This window comes from Salvelinus sp. IW2-2015, linkage group LG4q.1:29 (assembly GCF_002910315.2).
Source record: "Salvelinus sp. IW2-2015 linkage group LG4q.1:29, ASM291031v2, whole genome shotgun sequence".
In the NCBI taxonomy this organism is placed as follows: domain Eukaryota; kingdom Metazoa; phylum Chordata; class Actinopteri; order Salmoniformes; family Salmonidae; genus Salvelinus; species Salvelinus sp. IW2-2015.
The window spans coordinates 86,884,691-86,907,802 of record NC_036842.1 but is presented as its reverse complement, the minus strand read 5'-3'; the positions used below and the strand labels follow the sequence as shown (position 1 = coordinate 86,907,802).

At 40.4% G+C, this 23,112-nt stretch overlaps 1 protein-coding gene across 1 annotated transcript in view; it reads right to left on the bottom strand.

Moving 5' to 3' along the window:
- The window catches only part of LOC111962725 (kit ligand-like), a 41,691-nt gene that overhangs the window by 4,259 nt on the left and 14,320 nt on the right, over positions 1-23,112 (bottom strand). The window contains exons 2-8 of the mRNA XM_023986027.2: positions 11,890-11,997; positions 11,376-11,432; positions 9,691-9,843; positions 6,683-6,872; positions 3,251-3,307; positions 708-808; positions 161-273 (exon numbers count right to left, since the gene is read on the bottom strand). Coding sequence (XP_023841795.1) covers positions 161-273; positions 708-808; positions 3,251-3,307; positions 6,683-6,872; positions 9,691-9,843; positions 11,376-11,432; positions 11,890-11,997 — 779 coding nt within the window. The remainder of the gene's footprint in view (positions 1-160; positions 274-707; positions 809-3,250; positions 3,308-6,682; positions 6,873-9,690; positions 9,844-11,375; positions 11,433-11,889; positions 11,998-23,112) is intronic.

Genomic DNA, 23,112 nt, shown 5'->3' with positions numbered 1-23,112 from the left:
TATTTAAAAAATGTATACAAATTCACCTCACCTTGATTATTTTCAGACACGCAAACCTTTGATACATTTTTGTGTCTGATATTAAGACGAATGATTTTATAATATTCATATGCAGGAATTGATAGATTAAATGAAATGAAATATGAGTGAATGCCTTTACTTTTCAGATGGTTCCTCTAGTGGAGGTGCCAAAGTCCCTTCTGGTCCTGTGAAAAGGCCTCCTTCCACTGAGTTCCGTTCATCTGACTGATGTTGGTTCCTCCTGGATTTCACCTGTAAGATCCGAGAGTAACAATGTTAAACACCAAGGGAACCCATGTCAACCAACAAGTACAAACAAAGTAAAATTCTCTAACAAAAATACAAAACAACAAAGTAGAAGATACTGGTAAAGAAACTCACAGACGGTCAAAGACAAAACAACCATCAAAGACAAAAGAAATACAATGACTTACAATCAAAGAGATTAACAATGAACATAGACAGTACAATGTCCACAGACAAAACAACAATCTATTAACAGAGTGGCACCAGTCATGTTTTAAGTTGCAGATCCTTACACTCTTMGAAAAATGGGTTCCAAAAAGGTTCTACTTGGAACCAAAAAGGGTTCTTCAAAGGATTCTCCTATGGGGACAGCCGAAGAACCCTTTTAGGTTGTAGATAGAACACTTTAAGGTTGTAGATTGGGTCAAAGGACAGCTCACCTTCCACGCAAACAGAAACACAACGGCTGCAATAGGAATGACAAGTAGTGACAGGAGGCTTCTCTCCACTACTTCTGGCAGGAATCTCAGACGCTCGTTCCCTGTGTGGACAGACAGGTTTCTAGTCAGTAAGAATAATGGGTGTGTTCGTAAATTCAATCTGGAGTGCCAGAGTGCACTCAGAGTGCCCTCTGGGCGTTTGTAAATCCAGAGCGTTGTCAGATTGTCTGTTCGTAAAATTCAGAGCGTTTCGCTCTCGGAGCGTTCGGAGCACACCCTGGACGCTCTGGCCGAGGAGTAGGGTTGATGCGAGCGTTCTGGCCTCAACGGCAGTCAAGCACCCAAGCTAATTGGTTAACGTTGGCTAGCTACTTCCAGACACAAATGAGAGAACACCTTAATCTGACCATTTTACTCGCCCTAGCAGAGCTGGTTAGGCTGTTTACATGTTATCCAGTGCGTTGATGACTGTAACTGTGCTGCTGGCAACAATATCTTTCCGATTGTTGGTGACGTTAACTGACACCGGCCATATTCAACGGGTGTTGAGCGTTCGTAAATTCATCAGTTGTTTTGCTCTGGCACACTCAGACGAGAGTGCTCTGAAATTGGAGTAGATAGCCGGAGCGAATTTGTGAACGCACCCAATATTGAAATGGTGCAAACAAAGAAATCATATGTGATCATATAATTCAAATTGTTTGTATAACAACTTTTTGTATTTGAACGCTGGCTAATAATTGTAATATAACCCTCTCTACTTTTTACTGACTCAGTCTGGGACTTTGCCCTGAACTAAACATTTATGTCATAGATATTTGCCTGACTGGGATGTTTTTTCCCCACATGTTAACGGAAAATAAAAACATGATTTTCTTGTGTTTTATATGGAATGAAACCATGCAAATTATGATAATGCCCTGTTAGTATAAGAGCTGCTTGAAAATACTGCCTCAAATTTCAGCCTGTTTTAGTGGGATGGAGTTTTTTCCTGGCTGGTGACAACACCAGGCGGTAAATTAGTTAATAGACCAATAAGAAAGAGGGTTCCAAACATCTCTGCCAATAACAGCTTAGTTTCAGTTTTCCCCTCCCCACTCAGACCACTCCCAGACAGTCCTAGCAAAATTCTTGTTTGAGAAATTGCTCTTCGCTAAGAAGCTATTTCTGTATCTTTTTGACCATTTTAATTTAACACAATCACAGCAAGGTACTTCATTGTTACCCAGAAATGATTTGATATTGAGATAAAAACGGCTGCATTGATTCAATGTATCCGTTTTTATCTCAATATCAAAACATGTCTCCTATCCATCGTATGTCTCATACCGTAGCTATGATTGATGCATGGAAAATGATTGGATACAGTAGATCGTGTTGGTCAGTGATAGGGGAGACACATAACAGCTCTGGTAGAACAACAAGACATGAGTTGTAACCCAAACTGTCATGTGGAGGAATGCAATTTGCCCTGCAGCCTCTTCATAAATCAATCAAGTGACAAAGGCTTTTAACCAATTAGCAAATTAAGGCCAGGCACCACACCCGTATAGATATTGTTTTTCTCTTAATCATTTCACAATCAACTTTTGCCTGTTAAAAGTAGATACAAATATAATACTTTTTTGCATTACACATTTTCTTAAATGTAATGTCACGTGCACAAGTATAGTMAAATACCTTTCTTGCAAGCTCCAAACCCAACAATGCAGTAATCAATATAACAAAAAATAACATAAGGTGGAAATATTGAATAAAAATATGCAAATGAGGTGATAACTCATTTAATATGTGCATATTTGCATATCCCGCAAATACATTTTTCGGGACACTTAATTAAGTCATCCTAAATATTTTGGTTTCATTTAGTTAAGACACTCCAGGACCGGACTTGCTCAGAGCAGATTGTGGATAAATATAATTTTTCACCTTTCTATCTATAAAATACAAAAAATATTTTGAACCATTTTTCCAAAGAAAATGTTATATAGAATATAAAATGTATAACATATCAACAATTCCCTCATGGCAAGTCTCAATAATATGTCTAAGGATAACCACACAACATTTGGTGAATTTTGATGATTCTGAAGCTGAGGAAAATTAGTTGGCTTGTGGGAAGAGTCTGACTTTCCAGAATTGGCAGTTTAAGACAAGTACACTGAATTTAGACTACCAAACATCTATTTACACCCAATCACAATCTCTTCAAAGTATGTTACTACATATAGTCCAWGTGGCTTTTAAATCATTCATGAAATGTTGATGACTGTAGTATGATAAACAAAAACAATATACATTTTCATTGAGATTTTTGTTTCCTTTTTGAAAATACAAAAATTAATGGACCAACTGTAATTTCAGCCTGTGGTGGCCTTAAGGGAATGCTCTCTCTCCAGGCTATTCTTCAGTTGAGCAACAGTCAATAATAGTAGCCATGCAGCTAGTAGGCCTACACCAGTTTGACTGGTTGCATTACATTGCTACTATTTGGACACTTTCAGCAACTAAATCTGTGCCACAGTTTCTTTTTTTTGACTTACAGGTTTCGGAGTCTGGTGCTGACATGTTGAATTCTGTTCCTATGGCAGGATAGTTGACTGGATAGAGATAGAGAGAGAGAGAGTTAATGCCCAATGATGAAAACAGTTCATTGTTGACGCCTATAAAGTCACATCACAGCCACCTTTTCTTTCCTTYGGACAAAAGATCAGATCTGTCTGCATCAGGAAAGAAAGGCCAAGCGCTTGGGAAGATCTGAAGATTGCTCTGTAATCAACACTTCCACAATTGGGGTTTCAGTCCTTTTCTTCCTTTCATGGGGTCCATCAGGGGACATCTTTCTTTGGTTCTGTGACTCAGCTGCATCACTAATGTCACAATGGACCTTCCAAACACCTGGTACATTCCATGTTTTGTCATGTGAAGTTCTTTGAACAAAAAAATTGATAGAAGATTCTGTGTAGGACAGAGATAAAAAGACACGCAACCGAAACAAGATCTCACCTATAAAAAAAAGACTGTTCACAAGAGGAATAGTTTAATGGAGAGGTACCGATGCCCATACACCAAACGAGACAGATAATAGTTTTATAATGGGCGTAGCATATGAGCACCACAGGATATACCACAGTAGCTAACAAGGTTTAAACTGAGCGCCGACTCCTATGGCGCATCAGAATTGACCACTATCAAATTAAATCTAAATGTTATTGGTCACATACACATGGTTAGCTTATGTTAATGCGAGTGTAGCGAAATGCTTGTGCTTCTAGTTCCGACAGTGCAGTAATATCTAACAAGTAATCTAACAATTCCCCAACAGCTACCTAATACACACAGATCTAAAGGGATGGAATAAGAATATGTACATATAAATATATGGATGAGCGATGGCCGAGCAGCATAGGCAAGGTGCAATAGATGGTATAAGGTACAGTATATACATATGAGATGAGTCATGTAAGATATGTAACAATATTAAAGTGGCATTGTTTAAAGTGACTAGTGATCCATTTATTAAAGTGGCCAGTCATTTGAGTCTCAATGTTGGCAGCAGCCTGTCTGAGTTAGTGATTGCTGTTTAGCAGCCTGATGGCCTTGAGATAGAAGMTGTTTTTCAGCTTGACGTTGAGTGAGAGGTTATTTTCCTGAYACCACACTCCGAGGGCCCTCACCTCCTCCCTGTAGGCTGTCCCGTCGTTGTTGGTAATCAAGCCCACTACTGTTGTGTCGCACAGGGCAGCGTCAAGACCCAGGGTCTCAAGCTTAATGATGAGTTTGGAGGGTACTATGGTGTTGAATGCTGAGCTTTAGTCAATAAACAGCATTCTTACATAGGTATTCCTCTTGTCCAGATGGGATAGGGCAGTGTGCAGTGTGATGGCGACTGCATCGTCTGTGGACCAGTTGGGGCGGTAAACAAACTGAAGTGAGTCTAGGGTGACAGGTAAGGTGGAGGGGATATGATCCTTGACTAGTCTCTCAAAGCACTTCATGATGACAGAAGTGAGTGCTACGGGGCGGTAGTCATTTAGTTCCGTTATCTTTGCCTTCTTGGGTACAGGAACAATGGTGGCCATCTTGAAGCATGTGGGGACAGCAGACTGGGATAGGGAGCGATTGAATATGTTCGTAAACACACCAGCCAGCTGGTCTGCGTATGCTCTGAGGACGCGGCTAGAAAATGCCATCTAGGCAAGCAGCCTTGCGAGGGTTAACACGTTTAAATGTCTTACTCACGTCGGCCACGGAGGGGGGGGGGGGGGGGGGGGGCGCAGTACTTGTTAGTGGGCCTCGACGGTGGCAGTGTGCTGTCCTCAAACGGGCAAAGAAGGTGTTTAGTTTGTCTGGAAGCGTGACGTGGCTGGTTTTCTTTTTGTAGCCTGTGATTTCCTTTAGACCCTGCCACATGCGTCCCTATAATGACATTTCACTTGTTTTATTGCCTTGCAGAGGGAAGAACTACACTGTTTATGTTAGGCCATTTTCCCAGTCCTCTTTCAAAGGTTAAATGTGGTGGTTTGCGCTTTTAGTTTTGCGCGAATGCTGCCATCCATCCATGGTTTCTGGTTAGGGTAGGTTTTTTCCTAGTCACAGTGGGTACAACATCTCCAATGCACTTCCTTATAAACTCCTTGACCGAGTCAGCGTATAGATCGATGTTATTCTCTGAGGCTGCCCGGGACATTTCGCAGTCCGTGTGATCAAAACAATCTTGATGCATGGATTCCGATTGGTTAGACCAGCGTTGAATGGTTCTAGTCACGGGTACATCCTGTTAGAGTTTCTGCCTATAAAACGGTAGGAGCAAGATGGAGTCGTGGTCGGATTTGCCGGAGGGAGGGCGAGGGAGGGCCTTGTATGCATCGCGGAAGTTAGAGTAGCAACGATCGAGTGTATTGCACGCACGAGTACTGCAATCAATATGCTGATAGCATTTGGGTAGCCTTGTTCTCAAATTTGCTGTGTTAAAATCCCCAGCTACARTAAATGCAGCCTCAGGAAATATGGTTTCCAGTTTACAAAGTCCAGTGAAGTTCCTTGAGGGCTGTCGGGGTGTCTGCTTGAAGGGGTATATACACATCTGTGATGATAACTGACGAGAATTCTCTTGGGAGAATATGGCCGGCATTTGATTGTAAGGAATTCTAGGTCGGGTGAGCAGAAGGACTTGAGTTCCTGTATGTTGTTATGATTACACCATGAGTCGTTAATCATGAAGCATACACCCCGCCCCTCTTCTTCCCAGAGAGGTGTTTATCTCTGTCAGCGCAACGCATGAAGAAGCCCTGTGGCTGAACCAACTCCGACAACGTATCCCAAGAGAGCCATGTTTCTGTGAAACAGAGAATGTTACAATCTCTRATGTCTCTTTGGAAGGCAACCCTTGCTCTAATTTCGTCTACCTTGTTGTCAAGAGACTGGATATTGGCGAGTAATATACTCAGAAGCGGTGGGCTGTGTGCACGCCTACGGATCCTAACCAGGAGGCCGCTCCATCTGCCTCTTATGGGGCAACGTTGTTTTGGGTCGGCTTTTGGGATTAGATCCACTGTCCTGGGTGGTGGTCCGAACAAAGGATCCGCTTCTGGAAAGTCGTATTCTGGTCGTAATGTTGGTAAGTTGACATCGCTCTTATATCCAATAGTTCTTCCCGGCTGTATGTAATAACATTTMAGATTTTCTGGGCTAACARTGTAAGAAATAATACATTAAAAAATGAAATACTGCRTAGTTTCCTAAGGACTCGAAGCGAGGCGACCATCTCTGTTGGCGCCATCTTGCATTTGAATATGAGCGAATGCAACAATGACGTTAGATAGGCTGTATTACATCCAGCGTCGTCTGGGTTTGGCCGGGGTAGGCGGTCATTGTAAATAAGAATTTGTTCTTAACTGACTTGCCTAGTTAAATTTAAAAAATATATATATATATATAACATTTACACTTTTAAAAAACACCTCAACATTTACCTGATGTGGGGTATTGTGTTGTTATTGTTGTAGCCATTGTTGCTGTGGGACAGGGAGGTGGATCACATTCTTCTGGCAAATCTCTATTCAAACGGGCCGTTTTTAAAAAATCTTCGACAAAATGAAAATAGTGTCCTGTCTGCCATTGCTCATTTCTGTAGTGGCACTCAAAATCATACGTGATCGCCTCCTGCGGAGACAAAAGGGGAATAATTATCTCAATGATGTGAAATTCAAAACATAAATGATAATGGTTTGTAGCTGTTGATAGACCATTTAACGTTAACTTTAGCTTTTATACCCCCATGGCTTTAGCCATGCAGCAAATAGTTCAAAGAACACAGCTGGACAGATATGTTTGAGCCCAGATTTAAGACGTTATACTGTATGTAGTAACTTCAGTCTTGTCCCTTTATTCAGGACAAGGGGAACCTCATTAACCCTGTTGGATTCAGAAAAGTTAGCCAGAATAATACAAGTAATATGCTTTAAGAAGTTATTAGGTCTACATTATGGATGTACAGTGGCTTGCGAAAGTATTCACCCCCTTGGCATTTTTCCTATTTTGTTGCCTTACAACCTGGAAATAAAATTGATTATTTGGGGGTTTGTATCATTTGATTTACACAACATGCCWACCACTTTGAAGATGCAAAATATTTTTTGCAGCAATTAACACTGCAAGTCTATTGTGGTATGTCTCTATAAGCTTGGCACATCYAGCCACTGGGATTTTTGCCCATTCTTCAAGGCAAAACTGCTCCAGGTCCTTCAAGTTGGATGATTCCGCTGGTGTACAGCAATCTTTAAGTCATACCACAGATTCTCAATTGGATTGAGCTCTGGGCTTTGACTAAGCCATTCCAARACATTTAAATTTTTCCTCTTAAACCAYTTGAGTGTTGCTTTAACAGTATGCTTAGGGTCATTGTCCTGCTGGAAGGTGAACCTCTGTCCCAGTCTCAAATCTCTGGAAGACTGAAACAGGTTTCTCTCAAGAATTTCCCTGTGTTTAGCGCCATCCATCATTCCTTCAATTCTGCCACCACCACGCTTCACTGTGGGGATGGTGTTCTTGGGGTGATAAGAGGTGTTGGGTTTGTGCCAGACATAGCGTTTTCCTTGATGGCCAAAAAGCGATATTTTAGTCTCATCTGACCAGAGTACCTTCTTTCATATGTTTGGGGAGTCTCCCACATGCCTTTTGGCGAACACCAAACGTGTTTGCTTATTTTTTTCTTTAAGCAATGGCTTTTTCTGGCTTCTCTTCTGTAAAGCCCAACTCTATGGAGTGTACGGCTTAAAGTGGTCCTATGGACAGATACTCCAATCTCCGCTGTGGAGCTTTGCAGCTCTTTCAGGGTTATCTTTGGTCTCTTTGTTGCCTCTCTGATTAATGCCCTCCTTGCCTGGTCYGTGAGWTTTGGTGGGTGGCMCTCTCTTGGCAGGTTTATTGTGGTGCCRTATTCTTTCCATTTTTTAATAATAGATTTAATGGTGCTCCGTGGGATGTTCAAAGTTTMGGATATTTTTTTATAACCCAACCCTGATCTGTACTTCTCCACAACTTTGTCCCTGACCTGTTTGGAGAGCTCTTTGGTCTTCATAGTGCCGCTTGCTTGGTGGTGCCCCTTGCTTAGTGGTGTTGCAGACTCTGGGGCCTTTCAGAACAGGTGTATATATACAGAGATCATGTGATAGATCATGTGACACTTAGATTGCACACAGGTGGGCTTTATTTAAATAATTATGTGACTTATGAAGGTAATTGGTTGCACCAGATCTTATTTAGGGGCTTCATAGCAAAGGGGGTGAATACATATGCATGCACCACTTTTCAGTTTTTCTTTCATTTCACTTCACCAGTTTGGACTATTTTGTGTATGTCCATTACATGACATCCAAATAAAAATCAATTTAAATGACAGGTTGTAATGCAACAAAATAGGAAAAACACCAAGGGGGATGAATACTTTTGCAAGGCACTGTACTTCTTCACTCTCATGAGACTAAGAGAGGTCCCTTTATGAATACCTGATCTGACCTGATCAGGTATAGATGATAGATGATCCAGTCCTCACAAGACATCATTGCAGACAACTCAGATGTGAAATGATGCGGTCACTGGTCTATTTGTGCTCACGACTTGTGTACCATGTTTATTATTTTATTATAGTATCTTGTTTTATTCTATTTCGCGTGATTGGGCCAGAAAGGATTGCATGAATGGATGTGTTATTGACCACCTCCACCAGAGGCAGCTAGGTAGTACTCCCAATCAAAGACTCTATCCAACAAGACCTTTGCCAGTTCAGCCTTCAATGTTTTGAAGCAGTTGAGGCCTTTAACTGACATGTTGCACTGTGGGTGGTATTCTTATTGTCATAATTGTAATTGGTAATGACATATTGGTATGATAAAAATATATATATATTTTTTGTATTCTACCCCCTTTTTCAATCTTGTCTCATCACTGCAACTCCCCAACGGGCTCGGGAGGCGAAGGTTGAGTCATGCGTCCTCCGAAACATGATCCGCCAAACTGCACTTCTTAACACACGCCCTCTTAACCCGGAAGCCAGCCGCACCAATGTGTTGGAGGAAATACCGTTCAACTGCCACCCAAGATCAGCCTGCAGACACCTGTCCCGCCATAAGGAGTCACTAGAGCACGATGAGCCAAGTAAAGCCACCCTGGCTAAACCCTCCCCTTACCARGACGACGCTGGGCCAATTGTGCGCCGCCCTATTGGACTCCCGGTCACAGCCGGTTGTGATACAGCCCGAGATCGAACCCGGGTCTGTTGTGACGCCTCTAGCCCTGTGATGCAGTGCCTTACACCACTGCGTCACTCGGGAGGCCCCATATGATAAATATTCTATGTACAGTAATGCATTTCAAAGGCGCATACATTTTTTTTTTTAACATGTGYCCTCATCAAAAGAAACCTGTCATAAGAGCTATCACAGTTACAATATTAGTATTAGAACCAAAGGTGCAAACGTACCAAGTTCTTCATGTGATATCTTGTCTCTTTCAGCATTTCGATCAATATGCTGATATTATATTTGTTGGACGAAATGCTTCCAAACTTGTCTGCTAATCCTCGTAAACTGAGTTCCAAGTGGAAAACGTTTAGCGCTACCCAACACATTCCACCCTGAAAAAGAAAATAAATCAGGAAATAACAATCATGGGTACTGGACAGTTATGATATACACTAYGGTTCTAAAGTTTGGGGTCACTTAGAAATGTCCTTGTTTTTGAAAGAAAAGCACATTTTTTGTCCATTAAAATAACATCAAATTGATCAGAATTACAGTGTAGACACTTAATGTCGTAAATGACTATTGTAGCTGGAAACGGATGATTTTCGATGGAATATGTACGTAGGYGTACAGAGGCCCATTATAAGCAACCATAACTCCTGTGTTCCAATGACACGTTGTGTTAGCTAATCCAAGTTTATCATTTTAAAAGGCTAATTGATCATTAGAAAAGCCTTTTGCAATTATGTTAGCACAGCTGGAACTGTTATCCTGATTAAATAAGCAATAAAACTGGCCTTCTTTAGACTAGTTGAGTATCTGGAACATCAACATTTGTGAGTTTGATTACAGGCTCAAAATGGCCAGAAACAAAAAAAAAAATTCTGAAACTCGTCAGTCTATTCTTGTTCTGAGAAATGAAGGCTATTCCATGTGAGAAATTGCCAAGAAACTGAAGATCTCGTACAATGCTGTGTACTACTCCTTCACAGAACAGCGCAAACTGGCTCTAACCAGAATAGAAAGAGGAGTGGGAGGCCCCGGTGCACAACTGAGCAAGAGGACAAGTACATTAGAGTGTCTAGTTTGTGAAACAGATTCCTTGAGGGCTTGTGAGGCGTCTGTTTCTCAAACTAGACACTCTAATGTACTTGTCCTCTTGCTCAGTTGTGCACCGGGGCATCCCACTCCTCTTTCTATTCTGGTTAGAGCCAGTTTGCGCTGTTCTGTGAAGGGAGTAGTACACAGCGTTGTACGAGATCTTCAGTTTCTTTGCAATTTCTCGCTTGGAATAGCCTTCATTTCTCAGCACAAGAATAGACTAACTAGTTTCAGAAGAAAGTTCTTTGTTTCTGGTCATTTTGAGCCTGTAATCAAAACCACAAATGCTGATGTTCCAGACACTCAACTAGTCTAAAAAAGGCCCAGTTTTATTGCTTCCTTAATCAGAACAACAGTTTTCAGCTGTGCTAATATAATTGCAAAAGGGTTTACTAATGATCAATTAGCCTTTTAAAATTAGAAACTTGGATTAGCTAACACAACGTGCCATTGGAACACAGGAGTGATGGTTGCTGATAATGGGCCTCTGTACGCCTATGTAGATATCCCATAAAAAATCTGCCGTTTCCAGCTACAATAGTTATTTACARCATTAACAATGTCTACACTGTATTTCTGATCAATTTGATGTTATTTTAATGGACCAAAAAATTGGCTTTTCTTTCAAAAACAAGGACATTTCTAAGTGACCCCAAACTTTAGAACCGTAGTGTATACCGTTTTGAAATTTACCACAACAGAAAAATTATAGTCCACCCTCTAAAAAAGTCAGGCAACACAGACATTCAATAATATTTTGTAACACAAACATATTAAGTTATAATAATAGTGTAATCATGAGAAGAAGAAAACATCTTCTCACCACTTCTTTCGGAACGTATGTCACAGGAATCTTGTAATCTTTAGGTATATTTTGTTTCTGTTAAAAAACAGACAATATCATGAAATGTTAGCAGAAATGTTTTGGGAACATTTGAGTTTGTTACCAGAACAAATCTCAGAGATTAAGCTACTGGTTTACACTAATGGTAATGCAGGATGTCCTACTGTGTGTGACTCTCATGACAATCCCCGTCAGTGGTATTAGAAAACAATGACTGATTCTAGATGGATCAATGTATCAAAGTATACTTTCAAGTCTAGAAATGCAATTGTTTGCAACTGGCATTGCAGCTATGTTACGCATAAGCATAATGGTTGATTTTGAGAGGATTACAATGAATTGGATTGGATTGTGCAATCCACCTTTCTAAGAACTGGATAAGAATGAAACACCATGCTGGTAGTAACTGGATGGAGACAGTTAAATACAGGAAGAGCTTTTGATTTGCAGTTTTGGTGGCTTGAAGAAATAAGTACTTCCAAGGACTTTTTACCAATAGTGAAATGCTTGTGATGTCATCTGTCACAGTGTTTCCAAATTCACTTGACTGGACTCCAAGTGTGATGCACAGCAATAAATGGACACAGATGCGTATCCAAATCTGAAAACCAAGAAAGACAAACACACAACATTATGAGACATTTCTACAGATTAATATTCCATTAGAGTAACTATCTGTAGCCTACAATTATACATAATCCCTTAAAGTTGACCCCTTAGGCCTATCTTGGTTGATCAAAGGTAGAAACCTGACACTTGAATAGCATCCTAGAGCACATATCCAGACAACTTTATTTTCACCATGGTGATGACACTGTTCCCTTAGAAAAAGTCTGTCTTCAAACACTAGGGTCCGTAAAATAGGCGGTGACAGACCCTTAGTGCTCCAGTCCTTTCTAGACACAGTTTGGGATGACGTGGTGGTCATCAATCAACTGGGTTGCTTCTCTTTTGTTATCATTTAATTGGCTTCTTCAATCAGCTGAATTGCAGCCTTGGTATCAAGACCAGGCCTTTCATGGTCTAATGACTAATGCCTGTAGCGTTTCAGGGAGGCCTGTGTGACTAATGTCTGTCTGCCACTCTGCAGATATTCCCTCGCCGCTGTCACCCCCTCCACCCCCATCCCCATGCCAGTCTGAGCATGTTATGCAACAGTCCGACCCGACCCACCTTCCCCCAAACTTCCCTCTTAGCCCAGATTAGGAACAGGAACTAAAGTGGATTCCACACAAAAAGTTTGCAAGGAGGTTTATGTCAAAGATTGAAATGAAGCTAGGAAGATGAAAAATGCCTCCAGGGGGAAAAATATGAGAGAAGAGCTTACTGACTGGCAGCCACTGAGAGCTGGGGGCAATTCAGACACTCTGTTAACCATGAGTGCTGTGTAAAGGAGCTCAACAACACATTGTCTGCATCCCAAATTCACCCTATTGTCTATATAGTGCACTATACCTTTGACCAGGACACATAAGGGCTCTGGTCAAAAGAAATGCACTATGTATGACAGAGGGTGCCATTCGGGACTCAGCCATAGATAATATCCTCTGTGCCCCTGCACTGTCGTCTCTTTCCTCATACGACAGCTGGAAGAGGTACAGAATACAAAGAACAACCAATGAGACAAGGGGGAAAATGAAGATAACCTAAATTAAAGAGCGGACGGAGCCTAATTCAATTCCACATAACTCTGTTTAATTAATCTAAACAAAATCATCTTTATATGAGGGGAGATGTCTGTGACGGACACAAGACTGAAGTCAGATGTAGGTTACAGGGGAGGGAGTGAGGAGAGAGATAGGCAGGGATGGAAGGAGGTGATAGATCATAGGTCCATGGAAGATGGTATTGAATTTAGAATGTCACGTTTCCTCCCTTGGAGGTCATCAGAGTCCAAAGTGGCCATGCAGGTAACAGTCTGGTACGGTCACAGTGTGGCTACAATTGCATGATATGAACAGTGGCAAATCAAATCCCAGAGACACATAAAATGCATGAAGAATGCATTACACATCTGTGTATCTGTCAAACAACTTATTTCAACTATTGATGCATGTACCTAACAAATTACGCTCAGTCGAAAAACCATTTTACAGTTTTTGTCGGATACACTCAAAAGGTTTGTCTGGCAGGGGCTTGAGCCACCATAAGACCTCCAATTGTCAAAATTTGACATCTGAAAGTCAATTCAGTCAATGACAAAATAGTACACTTTGACTGGGCTGCACTGCTATGCTTTAAATAAATTAAGAAAATGACTAGCTAGACCACAATTCAGCAAAAGTTCAAACGGGTCACCGTTGGTGTCCTACTTGGTCTTGAAACATGCAGTGTGAGGCAGATAAAAATGCTAGGTCCTGGTGGACCAGCCATTGTTTCATAGATCCCTGGGGACTATTCACAGGGGCACATTTGGACAGTGGTAAACTGTCACTGGTAAACAATTTAAACATTTGGAAACGGGTTTAATACCATTATACAGTGGCTTTGACATCTGTCTTTGGAATCTGTCTTTGGTTAAACAGAGATAACATAATTATGTCAGGGTCTTGTAAGGAATGTTATGAGGGCTACAGATTTATGATCTTAATTTGTTTCTGGTAACTGTTGGTTTGAAGTGGCCTTAGTGATCGGAGCCCTAATTAGCATTTTCTGGATGACATTCTTAAACAAGACATATCAGTAGTTTACAGACATTAAAGTGTCTGTATGACTGTGCATCTGACTAGCCACAATGGGAGCACAAACACACACACACACCCCAGGGTTGGGTCCAAAATGAAAGCTTCAAACTAGGCACTTAGCAACATAGACAGATGTAGTATAATTACAGTGTAGGACTACCACATTTGACTACATTTACCATTTCTTTAATGAGTTTGTAATGACACCTCACATTCAATTCTGCAAACACCTCTATGACATTTATGACTCATTTGGAAAGTACTGCAAAAAATATGGTAAAACATACTTCACCTCACTCCCTACATATAATGGGATCCGATTATGTTAAATAATTTACTAATTTCAGATTCAATTAAACTCCTTTTGAATTTCCTTTTTAACTTACGTTCTTGTTTAATCACTTTTCAAACTATTCTTATTCCCTCAACTTAGAGTGAGCATCAAGTCCACATAAATACTGTCTAAATTCAATTCTGATTTGATATGATTCTTCCTATGTAATGTATCTATAAAACATTAACATTACATTATAAAATGTATCAAAGATAAAGGAGCTCAATTCACATGAAGTGTGCATTTCACACAGACAAACACACACACACACACACACCACACACACACACACACACACACACACACACACACACCACACACACACACCACACACACACACACACACAACACACACACACACACACACACACACACACACACACACACACACACACACACACACACACACACACACACACACACACACACACACAAAACAAAGCACTGCCTTGGAATTTAACATGGTCAAACTGGCAAAGTAATAAGCACGGCAGGTGAGGAGACACTAACATGCAACCATGGAAAGAAGCTGTGCTTCCTAGCTCTTTATGAGACAGAATCATGACCCCTGAAATCAAAGAAGTGGTTGGAAAGCGGCCAAACGCCAGTCAAACTCAGGTCATATTTTCTTCAATAAATACGAGAAAAAGGGAAAACGATAAATAAATGAATATACTCCAGTTGTATCTAACATATCGGTTATTCATGTTATGACCAAATTCTATCTGGTAATAATATCATTGTTGCAGTGAGCTACCACGTACGACATGCATTTAGAAATATTACAGTGCGTTGGCTGTGTTTACTGTGTTTGTTCATCAATAACATTGGTTATAAAAAATACTTGTATTTGTATGTCCAATCTATAACAACTTAGAAATAACTTGTTATTAACAACTATGGTTAGAAGTGGATGTTATCATGCTGTCAGACCTACAGTACACTAGCAGACTAAAGCCAGATCAGTTCACTGAGACTGTTCCCCTGGTGATGTCACGGCTGGGATAGTTACCAATTGCCACGGGAGTCTGGAAAACAGCAGTGTAGTTCTGTCCACAGTAAAGGAGACAAAACACAGCAGTACCAGAGTACCAGTACCAGTACCACAGCAGTACCAGAGGCACTTTCCTGAACTATCTATGTATTTGAACTCGAAACGGTGCGGTTCCATTATGAAAATAAGATACAATGTGCTCGAACATGGATGGATATCCATAGATCTTTTCACGGATAACGTCAAGGTTTTTGTTCCTTATTCCCCACATGTTAGTCTCGGTTAACCCAATACTAAAATCTCACGTAATTTGCTCGTAGTCTGTCCACAAGAGATTACCCACATGTTTGAAACATCAAGCTGACCTTAAAGTCCAACGATATCCCTGCATTTTCATACTTCTAGAACAAATAAAAATACAATCAAACTCTTGTAAAATGCAGCAACAGTTGGAGAGGTATAGCAGGTATATTTAGGTAATAGAGGTACAGTATATCCTGTTTAGGATATTAAATCAACGAGACAGCGGGCTGTTAAAATGCAAATAATTTATGCAAAATAATTGGACAATTTGTTTTTCCTGAGGACATTTGCATATTATGTATAACACGTCAAGTTTATGCCCAATGCCAGCTTGTTAACCAGCCAAAACATCTGCCATAGCTAAGCAAGGTTGTTTTGAGTGATGGCATTAACCAGTTTATGTTGCAAATCTCTCAGCACTTCTGTATCTTATGACCTAGCTGGCATCCAAGAACAATACTAAAGTACGCATAAGTACGCCTATTTGTTGCATAAATAAATTAACAATAATTATACAGTAATAAACCAAAATTGTGCCAGGAAGTAATTCATAGTATTGCCCCAGCTTGTTGAGCTCTCCCACTGAATCTGGTCTCAAGGTTCTGTCTCCCCCACTTAGTATCATAAAAGCTATAAACATTTTAGGACAGAACATTGGCAAGCAGTCACTATAGACAATGCTAAAAGTAAAGACATTTATATAGTATTGTACATTTTGATCAGTTCACTGCCACCTTTAACAGGCCTTTCCTTTGATCAAAAGTAAAGCAAGGAAGAGAGGGAAGTAATAGTAATTAGAGATTCAATTACATTTTAATTTGTATTAAATTAAAATCTAATCAAACACCCATTTTCATAAAGAACTCAAAGCAGTGCTTCCTGGTTTCTCTCAGTAAATCATAGCACATTTTAGTGGAAAAAGAACAAATAACTTCAAAGGCCTGTGTTCCCTCTTTGTTGGGTGCATTACTGGTCTTGAGACATGTTGTGTTGGTCACACTGCACTGCCTGAAAATGATGATTACCATGTCCTCATCCTCTACAGCTTCTTTGATCCTGACGTATCATTAACCAATCAGACCCAACAGGCCCTCTAGAAAACCAGACCAGTGCCCTCCTCTCTAGCCGTCTTCAGCACATACAGTAATCTCATTGTACAAAAACACAGCGCCATGCATAACATTAGTGCCACATGGCATCTTATAGGCCATCAGTTTTGCACAGTCAAGACCCTGTTCCTAATCTCATCAAAATGATTTTGGTCTAATGACAATGCATCATCTCTGCCAGTGCGCTTTCTGTTTTAATAAACACGGTTCCATTATGAAGGAATAAAAAATAGACTGGATTGCAGATCAAATCTGTTTTCAAAGCCTAAATGCGGTCTCATATAAGATGGAAGAAATGACTATTGTTTTCCAGTGGACTTAAGGTCTATGACCAAGGCTGTAGAGACTAGTGCATTGTTTACTGGCTGGAAAGGAACAACAATGACTTGATCTTTGTAGGCTTCTGGCTTCTACTGGGTATAGTAACCTGTCTGATAAACAAACAAAAACATTCTGGGTAGTTTTCCCAGGTATTGCTGAAATCATACATAATGGAAATCCAAAACACTTTTGATCCAAGAATGGCAGTGTAAACATAGAATTTAGAACATTTGTTTAAAATAATAGTTCCATCATATCTGACGATAACCCAAAATAGAACACAGGCCTACAACTGAGAGTGGGTAAAAGTGAAAGCATCAGGAAAAGGAAAAACAGGAAACGCGATTGATCTATTCCCGGAGTGATTCAGAAAATGGACCAGCGACTACTCAAAACATGTATGAATTTAATTTGCATCTACAAATGACATTCTTCCTTTCTCTGTCCACTCAAATGCACTTACAGAGGCCCATGTTAACAAAGTAAACACTGAAACAAATACCATGGGGATTATAAAGATATAGAGGCTCATTCAATGTCATGTGGTCAACTGAAGAGCACATAGATTGAGTGCCGGAAAATACATTGCTTGATAACTACATTGAGTAGTACATCTTGGGATCAATAAAGTACTTATTCTATTACTACTACTATTACTACTACTATTACTACTACTATTACTACTACTACTACAACTACTATTACTACTACTATTACTACTACTACTACTACTACTACTACTACTACTACTACTACTACTACTACTATTAATACTACTATTACTACTACTATTGCTACTACTATTACTGCTACTACTACTACTACTATTACTACTACTATTACTACTACTATTACTACTACTATTACTACTACTACTATTACTACTACTATTACTACTACTATTACTACTACTATTACTACTACGGTGTTGACATGGAGAGACTACTTCAAATCAGTCAATCATTGATGACCTCAAGACTCCATCGATCTGTCCTGATGAGGGTGCATGGTGATTCATGTTATCTTTATGGTTCTATATCACTTAGACAGGATAATGAAAGTTGTTAGCTCTGCCCTATGGTTTGACGTTAGCATGAGTGTAACACAAAACTTGAAAAGCTATTGTAAAGGTTGTTGTACTGTTCTGGAGTAAATTTGAGGGCCAGGTAATACCAGAAGTTACACGAGAGTAATGAGGTCAGCCTTGGCAGATTAGCAGATTTTCGAAACTGGTTGAAATGGTATCAGCAGACATTTGTTTTACTTGGAAAAGAAGAACATTCCTTAATTATTCCCATATCATCCCTTCAAGACATAAAATAAAAAAATTACTGGAAGTGCACCAAACTTTTAGGAATCCAATTTGGGTGAACATGGAAGAGACTCGTGATATTAACAGTATGAGGTCATGTACATCCACGATTGACCCAACATGCTACTGGCCAATAAAAACATTTGTTTTCCCTCTGCGTCACGTTCACTCTAGAGATCAACCAGTTCAGATAAAGATAATAGAAAGCACAGAGATGGTGAAAGATTGAATAACATATCAGGGTTGCAAAGTCTTTTGAAGCTTGTGAGGGAAAAGTGCGTGTCAGTGTCGCAAATGGTGTTAAAGAAACAAGGGAGCGGTCTAAAAACTCTTCATTTAACATGTAAAAATATCAGTATCTCACTTGCGTTCGATGACAAACCATACACGTGTCTGTGACTAAGTGTGTGAGGGGTTAAAACAGGTCTGTTTGTGTGTGTGGAACAGGGGTAGTCTGAACATGGTACACTGCACTCATATCTTCTCAACAGTCTCAATGTTATGATATGATAGCACATGTTGCGAGTTGATCAACATCATGGTAATGCCTAAAATGAGCTGTAATTTTGGACATGTGAACATTTAAAATATGGTTTTGCACAAATCTGATCACTAAGCCAATTCAGCTGTATCTGTGTCGAACACTGCCAAGGACAGATACGTTGGACATGGTTCTGGAGGAATATTTTTAGGGGGGTTTCTCGCTCTCTCTCCCTAACAAAAAAATTGCTTGTGAGGCCCAGTATTCTCCAAAGTCTTAATAATGCTGACTAACTATAAATATCACGAGGCTCCATTCACAACATCAGTTATACCCAAAACAGTGACCAAAATGTATACAAAAATGGGTATCATTGTAAGAACTTCTGCAACACATTATTATGAATGGCAAAGAAATTCAGTATTTTCAGTTAATCAGAATATACTTTCCCAAGAGCATCTCTGTACTAAGAGAGTACCTCTGAGCAAGACAAATTAGTCGTGAAACTGCTTATAGCTAAAGGTAAAAAGCATATTGCTGTGTTGCTGCCTTGTTATCACATTGGCCAGGTTTCACCTTTACACTTTTATAACCTTGAAGTCTGTCAACTGTTTATTTGCACAATCTGTGTTCCCATCTAACTGTTTTATGCCCCTTGGTGTCTTCAGTTCTGACTCATCCTCAGAAAATCCAACACATGGAACACCCTCCAACATTTCCTTGAAAATCTAAATTCACGAATTAGCTGTGTCGTAGACAGTGTGGGACTTCGTTTTTGCGTCCTTTTCTTTCGGTTTTGTACACCAGCTTCAAACAGATGAAAATACAAGATTTTTGGTTATGGAAAATATATTTCACAGCGTTTTAGATGGTACAATGATTTTCTACAAAATGACTGACTGTTTTGTCTCATAAACTGAAATTAGGCGAACTATTAGAATTTTACTAACCAGGAAATGGCGGAGCAATTTCAGCGTATTGCATCTTTAAGTTTAGTTTTTGCGTCTTTTAATTTTGGTTTTGTACATCAGCTTCAAACCAGTGGTGTTAAGTAGTTAAGTAAAAATAATTGAAAGTGCTACTTAAGTAGTTTTTCGGGTATTTTTGACAACTTTTACTTTTACTTCACTACATTCCTGAAGAAAATAATGTACTTTTCACTTATTACTTGTTACATTTTGAATGCTTAGCAGGACAGGAAAATGGTCCAATTCATGCACTTATCAAGTAAATATCCCTGGTCATCCTACTGTCTCTGATCTGGCAGACTCACTAAACACACATGCTTCGTTTGTAAATGATGTCTGAGTGTTGGAGTGTGCCACTGGCTATCCGTACATTAAAATAACAAGAAAATGGTGCCATCTGGATTGCGTAATATAAGGGATTTCAATTATTTATACTTTTACTTTTGATACTTAAGTATATTTAAAACCAAATACTTTTAGACTTTTACTCAGTAGTATTTTACTGGGTGACTTTCACTTTAACTTGAGTCATTTTCTATTAAGGTATCTTTACTTTTACTCAAGTATGACAATTGGGTACTGTCCACCACTGCTTCAAACAGCTGAAAATACTATATTTTTTGTTATGGAAAAGATATTCCACAGTGGTTTAAATGGTACAATGATTCTCTACACTATACTTGCTTGTTTTGTCACATAAACGGTAATTAGGCAAACTATTAGAATGTTAGCGACCAGGAAATGGCAGAGCGATTTCTGCATAGTGTATCTTTAATGCTGATAACAAAATGTAAATTAAATACAGTAGGCCTACTATACATGACGAGTATATAAATGTTTAAGCACCACTCATGCATTGAAGCTATAGTTTTGTTTGGGTATGCAAATGTATCTGTGCTACTGTAAGTACCTCTCAACATGCCTACCAGCCTTCACGTATTCAGATAGCTTACACTCGGCAGACTCACTGACATGTCTGTCCATCCACAGTAGGAGCTGAATCCCATTGGTTAAACACTTAATTTACTGCTCTACTTAATAACCCTGTAAATACAGTATACTGTAACTATATGTCTCTGGGCACTGCCTTCTAAATTCCACTTCCAGGTGAAAGCAGTTTATCTTAGCCCTTTTAAACCAGTCAGTGAGTCAGGACAGATATTTTTCGCTGTTGTCACTCCACAACAGCAGATTAGAAGGTAGCTCTAACTTTATGTAGTGTTGTGGTGTTTCTCTTGTCGTGATGTATATTTTGTAAATTTCTCATCCGAGCCCCCATCCCCGCAGGAGGCCTTTTGCATTCTGGTAGGCAGGCATTCTAAATAAGAATCTGTTCTTAACTGACTTGTCTAGTTAAATAAATGTTAAATAAAATTAAAATTTAAATAATAAGTGCTAACAATGTGAGCAAGGGAAAGGAAAGCGATTGGAGCTAATCCCAGTTTACAACCCAGAGACTGTTTAGAAAACCCTTTAAGGTGTCTCGTTGATGACACTCCTTCCCTAGACTAAAAGGGGTAGCTCCAGCCCAATATGGCGACCGGAGTATGGGCGAGTGGGCATGTCGAAAGGAAAGTAGTGGGCATGTGGAAAGGAGTGGGTGAGTCGAAAGGAAAGTAGTAGGCATGTGGAAAGGAGTGGGTGAGTCGAAAGGAAAGTAGTAGGCATGTGGAAAGGAAAGTAGTGGGCATGTAGAAAGGAGTGGGTGAGTCGAAAGGAAAGTAGTGGGCATGTGGAAAGGAGTGGGTGAGTCGAAAGGAAAGTAGTGGGCATATGGAAAGGAGTGGGTGAGTCGAAAGGAAAGTAGTGGGCATGTGGAAAGGAGTGGGTGAGTCGAAAGGAAAGTAGTGGGCATGTGGAAAGGAGTGGGTGAGTTGAAAAGGAAAGTAGTAGGCATGTGGAAAGGAGTGGGTGAGGTCGATAAGGAAAGTAGTGGGCATATGGAAAGGAGTGGGTGATTCGAAAGGAAAGTAGTGGGCATGTGGAAAGGAGTTGGTGAAGTCGAAAAGGAAAGTAGTGGGCATGTGCAAAGGAGTGGGTGAGTCGAAAGGAAGTAGTGGGCATGTGAAAGGAGTGGGTCATGTCGAAAAGGAAAGTAGTAGGCATGTGGAAAAGGAGTGGGTGTGTGAAAGGAAAGTAGTGGGCATGTGGAAAGGAGTGGTGAGTCGAAGGAAAGGAAGTGGGCATGTGGCAAAGGAGTGAGTGAGTCGAAAGGAAGGAGTGGGCATGTGGAAAGGAGTGGGTGAGTCGAAAGGAAAGTAGTGGGCATGTGGAAAGGAGTGGGTGAGTCAAAAGGAAAGTAGTGGCATGTGGAAAGGAGTGGGTATGTTGAAAGGAAAGTAGTGGGCATGTGGAAAGGAGTGGGTGAGTCGAAAGGAAAGGAGTGGCATGTGGAAAGGAGTGGGTGAGTCGAAAGGAAGGAGTGGGCATGTGGAAAGGAGTGGGTGAGTCGAAAGGAAAGTAGTGGGCATGTGGAAAGGAGTGGGTGAGTCGAAAGGAAAGAGTGGGCATGTGGAAAGAAGTGGGTGAAGTCGAAAGGAAAGTAGTGGGCATATGGGAAAGGAGTGGGTGTGTTGAAAGGAAAGTAGTGGGCATGTGGAAGGAGTGGGTGGAGTCGAAAGGAAAGTAGATGGGCTGTGGGGAAAGGAGTGGGTGAGTCGAAAGGAAAGTAGTAGGCATATGGAAAGGAGTGGGTGAGTTCGAAAAGGAAAGTAGTGAGGCATATGGAAAGGAGTGGGTTGAGTCGAAAGGAAAGTAGTGGGCATGTGGAAAAGGAGTGGACGGAATGTGTTGAAAGGAAAGTAGTGGGCAATGTGGAAAGGAGTGGGTGAGTCGAAAGGAAAGTAGTAGGCAATGATGGAAAGGAAGTGGGTGAGTCGAAAGGAAAGTAGTGGGCATGTGGAAAGGAGTGGGTGTGTTGAAAGGAAAGTAGTGGGCATTGATGATAGAAGGAAAGTGGGGTGTGAGTCGAAAGGAAAGTTAGTGGGCATGTGGAAGGAGTGGGTGAGTCGAAAGGAAAGTAGTAGCATGTGGAAAAGGAAGCTGGGTGTGTTGAAAGGAACAGTAGTGGCATGTGGAAAGGAGTGGGTGCTGTTGAAAGGAAAGTAGTGGGCATGTGTGGAAAGGGTGGGTGAGTCGAAGGAAGTAGTGGCATGGTGGAAAGGATGGGGTGTAGTTGAAGGAAAGTAGTAATCTGCTTCAACAACAACA